Raw genomic sequence first — 4,007 nt, forward strand, 5'->3', positions numbered from 1 at the left:
TTGTATGTGTGTGGTTCTTGATATTTCTAAAGAATGGGTGTTAAGATTAGTCATGTTTTGCTAATCTGTCTTATATTTGTTCTTTGCTGCAAACGTACGAGTTCGTGAATTAAGCAGACTTGTTTTTATGTCAGCTCTATCCTTATGGCAGGGTGAGGGGAAATTGATTATTAAATGGGCAGAAGGCACCACCTGTAGACTTGATCTGTTGGAGGCTGAATCCGCGCCAAGCAAGGTGGGCCCTTTACAAGATTTGACTTCACGACCTATCGCCAGGGTTCAAAGAACACCAAAGCCGATGCCCTGTCCCATCTCTCCAATTCAGGAGAGGGTCCCATAATCCCTTCCTCTCGAGTCGTAGCCCCTGTGGTCTGAGACGTAGATGTGGACATTCCCAAGGCTCTGGAGAGGGAGTCCGCACCCACTATCTGTCCTGAGCGCATCTACGTTCCCACAGGGATAAGACATCGGCTGCTGACCTGAGCGTGCACAGCTGTCGTCGCTTGGCATCCAGGTATTTCTCGTACTACTCAATCGATCTCCGAGAAGTATTGGTGGCCTACCTTGGCGCAGGACGTTATTCGTTACGTCAACTCCTGTTCAGTTTGCTCAAACCAAATCCTCCATCCATTTGTTTGACATTTTATACCAACTTGTGTGTTATGGGGCTTTAGGCTGAGTGACTGCTCTGATACCTGCAGGTTTCTGCTGGGCCTGGAGTTGCGGTGATTTCTCAGGTTGGAGAGATTCTTGCTCCATCACGACCCTATGTTCTGATCCCTCTACATGCCATATGTGACCAACATGATGCACCAGGAGACCCTCATCACTCTTGCTGTCAGTTTATTTTCTCTGTCTTGTCTGAAGATCATCATGGAGGTAAGCAGGCCTCGGAGATCGGAGTCTACATCGACAGGAGCAGCAGTATTGGGTGGTGCAAGTCCCTGGCTCCACTGGTTGGGGGTCTGGTAGAGAGGAATTTGTTGAGGTTAATGCTGCGGGTTTCTGAAGTCATTGCAGAGAATCCTGAAGCTGACTGAGCAAGACTCCGATCCCTTGTCTGAAAGAGGCCATTGAAGCCGTAGACAAGGTAGAGGTCAAATGGTTAGCCTACAATCCTATGTTCTTTCTTTCTATCCTCCAATGCTCCGTGGAGACCAGGTGGTGAAGGAGTGCGAAGAGGGGGTTCTGCAAATTGAGGAACTGGTTTACCCGGACAATGGATTTTGGCAATGTCAAGGTTTGACATTGTGTGTGTTACCACATGTTGTGGAAGCTACTCTGAAAATGTTTAGCAAGCTACAAATGACTTCACGCTGGAAGTTAAGCTACCCTTTAGAAAAAGTTTATTTAACTGAAGTTACTTTGAAAAAGTAGTTCACTACATCCAAACTACATTATAAATCATATCTCAATCTGAAATAGACTACAAATTGTAAGAACATAATATCACTCTGGAGTCAGATGTTAACAGAATGTGTAATTTGGCCTAAAACACAAAAACTGAAGTGAGAATTAAGCAGGTCTAAATGGCTCAAAAAGGAAATTCTTGCCTACTTCACCCATATTTTATTTTTGCAAAAAGAGTTGCGTATAGTTCCAGTAGTTAGCTATACTGCTACATGACAAAAAAAGTTCTTAACTACTGAAAACACTACCTAGATTTGAATTTAGTTCAACTACCACCATGCTACTGCAAAATGTATTTAAATTACTAGTTTAACTATATGTAGTTCACTACTCCCCAACACTGGCTACTAATTGTATCCCTTCTGTTTACCAAGATCACAACTTTGAAAAATGTGTAAATGCAGATTGACTCTTTTTTTTTTTAAACACACCCTGCTTCTTCTCCCTGTTTAACCTATAGGTGGCAGTGGTTCCCAAAAAGGAAAAACCCAACATTGCGATTCACCATTTACCTCAAGTTTCATTTTCCAGGCCTGGATGAATGCTTGTCCTCACAAAGTTCAACATGTTCAAAGGCCCAATAAACTCAGATGCAGGTTCTGTTTCTCCACAGTCCTATGTGAGAAGGTATTCCAGGATATCGCTGTTGAGTGCACCACAGCAGTGGTGTAGGAGATGAAAACAATTGTCTCTCAACCTATTGGATTTCATACATGTACCACAGTAGCAGCCTCTGACTGTGTGGCGACTGGAAGGATGGTAGACCTGGTAGCCACACAGTCCTGGTGCCACAGGTGCTCTGCCAAGCAGTTCAGTAGGGGGGCTACCTCACCCAGGTTACTGACGTTGCTGACGTCACCCCCCATACGGAACACAGGCAACCCCCAGACCTCCTGGAACCGAGTCACCTCTCTCTCCGTCACGTCTGTATGCATGAACAGGTCAAATCTGAGGTCGCTGTCAAGAACAAAGAATTCTGGGTAGTGGATATTAGTCGGTCACAAAACGGTCAACTACACACACACACACACACAACACACACACACACACACACACACACACACACACACACACACACACACACACACACACAAAGGGAACAATGTAAGGATACTTGGTGCCAACAACCAATTTCACAACTCTGTCGCAAGATTCAGACCCTCTGGCGATCTGATTGGACAGATCATCGAAGGACACTCGGTCAGTAAAGGAGAAGAGGAAGAGGATGGCATCCACCTGCTCCTTACAGGACTGAGATGCACAGGAAAAGGGAATTATATCATTTTTGTTCATATGAATCACCAAAACATTGTGCCGTTTTTTTTAATGCTATTATGCTTTTTTTCTGTGCTAGGTGAAGCTTGTGATACTTCAAGCATACCGGAAGCAAGTGGTCAAATCGGCGTAAGGCGTTCTCTCCACAGTCCCATAGCTGCAAGCGGAAAAACAGAACACGACCGCTCTCTCTCAACTTCACAGGCCAATATACCACTGTGGTCTCAATGCCTACAAGAACAGTTGTTACTTGAGAAACGTCCTGTAAACACATGTTAATTTAACCCACAATATCCAGGTATTATGCCAAATGTTCACAGCTGCAGTAGGCCTACCTGTAGTTTCATAGTGCATGTTGGGAATATTGAATCCAGCTAGACGTGCAGCAAGAGCAGTCTTCCCCACCCCACTCTTTCCTGATATGAAGATCTTGTAGTGAACAGTGTCCACAGACACATTAGGGGGCATCACTATACCCTCCAGAAGACCTGGAAAATTGTTTGAAATATATTTGCTGTATTAAAATGTAAAGTTAATGAATCAATATAAGGCTAACTGTGTACGGTATGATTTATGGATGATATACAAGCAGGGCAACTTAGCAGCTACTAAGTCAAGAAACATACCAAAGTTTCTACGTTTTTTCTTGTGTAGAATCCTGCTGAAGAACTCCTTGCTATCTGTACTTCGGTGCCAGTCGGCTACAACAATCGACCCAGGATCGAGGACTTGTGCCATATCGTGTGGTTCGACTACGCACTGGCGTGGCATCTATAAAGAATCTGCTCTATGCACGTCTACAACCCGATAAGGAGTCCCTGCGTGAGTACCCGACCGGACCACCTGCACCTTTTGAAGTTCATGAATTATATTTTAACACACATTGACGTTACCATAGCGCTGCGCGACTAAATTGTGAGAACGCTAACAGAGAACCGGAGCCTAAAAATGAGCGTTGTTACCTTGACACCCAACCCAGCGTCTCGTCATCAACATTAAGACGTTTCTTTTTCTAAGTACTTCCGGGTCACGGAATTTCCCCTACATATAAGTCCCTCAACGTAGTAGAAAAATGTAATTAACTTGTATTTTTTAAAATAATATATGACAAATTATTGTCTAAACATTAGCATATTTGTTCATATTTATCGAACATTTGCATTAAATGTTGGTTTTAAAACATTTTCCAAAGTCAAATAAATGCCTTCAATGCAAAACACTGTATATGAATAACATATTGCTTATAGAGAAACAAGTATTATATGTGCCGATGTAAAAATGGAGTTGGGAATACTCAGTAGGTTCAGTAGAATCCATATATG

At 43.3% G+C, this 4,007-nt stretch overlaps 1 protein-coding gene across 1 annotated transcript; it reads right to left on the minus strand.

The window, feature by feature from the left end:
• Positions 1-1,329: 1,329 nt before the first annotated feature.
• Positions 1,330-3,678, minus strand: cplane2 (ciliogenesis and planar polarity effector 2). Its single transcript, XM_024428432.1, has 5 exons — positions 3,312-3,678; positions 3,021-3,173; positions 2,792-2,916; positions 2,525-2,661; positions 1,330-2,358 (listed from the first exon to the last, which is right to left on the minus strand). Exons 1-5 carry the CDS (start codon positions 3,454-3,456, stop codon positions 2,118-2,120), a joined length of 801 nt encoding a protein of 266 aa, XP_024284200.1. The 5' UTR covers positions 3,457-3,678; the 3' UTR covers positions 1,330-2,117.
• Positions 3,679-4,007: the final 329 nt, after the last annotated feature.

Source organism: Oncorhynchus tshawytscha, linkage group LG07 (assembly GCF_018296145.1).
Source record: "Oncorhynchus tshawytscha isolate Ot180627B linkage group LG07, Otsh_v2.0, whole genome shotgun sequence".
NCBI lineage: Eukaryota > Metazoa > Chordata > Actinopteri > Salmoniformes > Salmonidae > Oncorhynchus > Oncorhynchus tshawytscha.

Coding starts and splice junctions, on each gene's coding strand:
- cplane2 (XM_024428432.1), bottom strand. CDS start 3,456: ATGCCACGCCAGTGCGTAGTCGAACCACACGATATGGCACAAGTCCTC. Junction 3,174..3,311: donor GAAAAAACGTAGAAACTTTG/GTATGTTTCTTG, acceptor ACAATTTTCCAG/GTCTTCTGGAGGGTATAGTG. Junction 2,917..3,020: donor CATGCACTATGAAACTACAG/GTAGGCCTACTG, acceptor CTGTTCTTGTAG/GCATTGAGACCACAGTGGTA.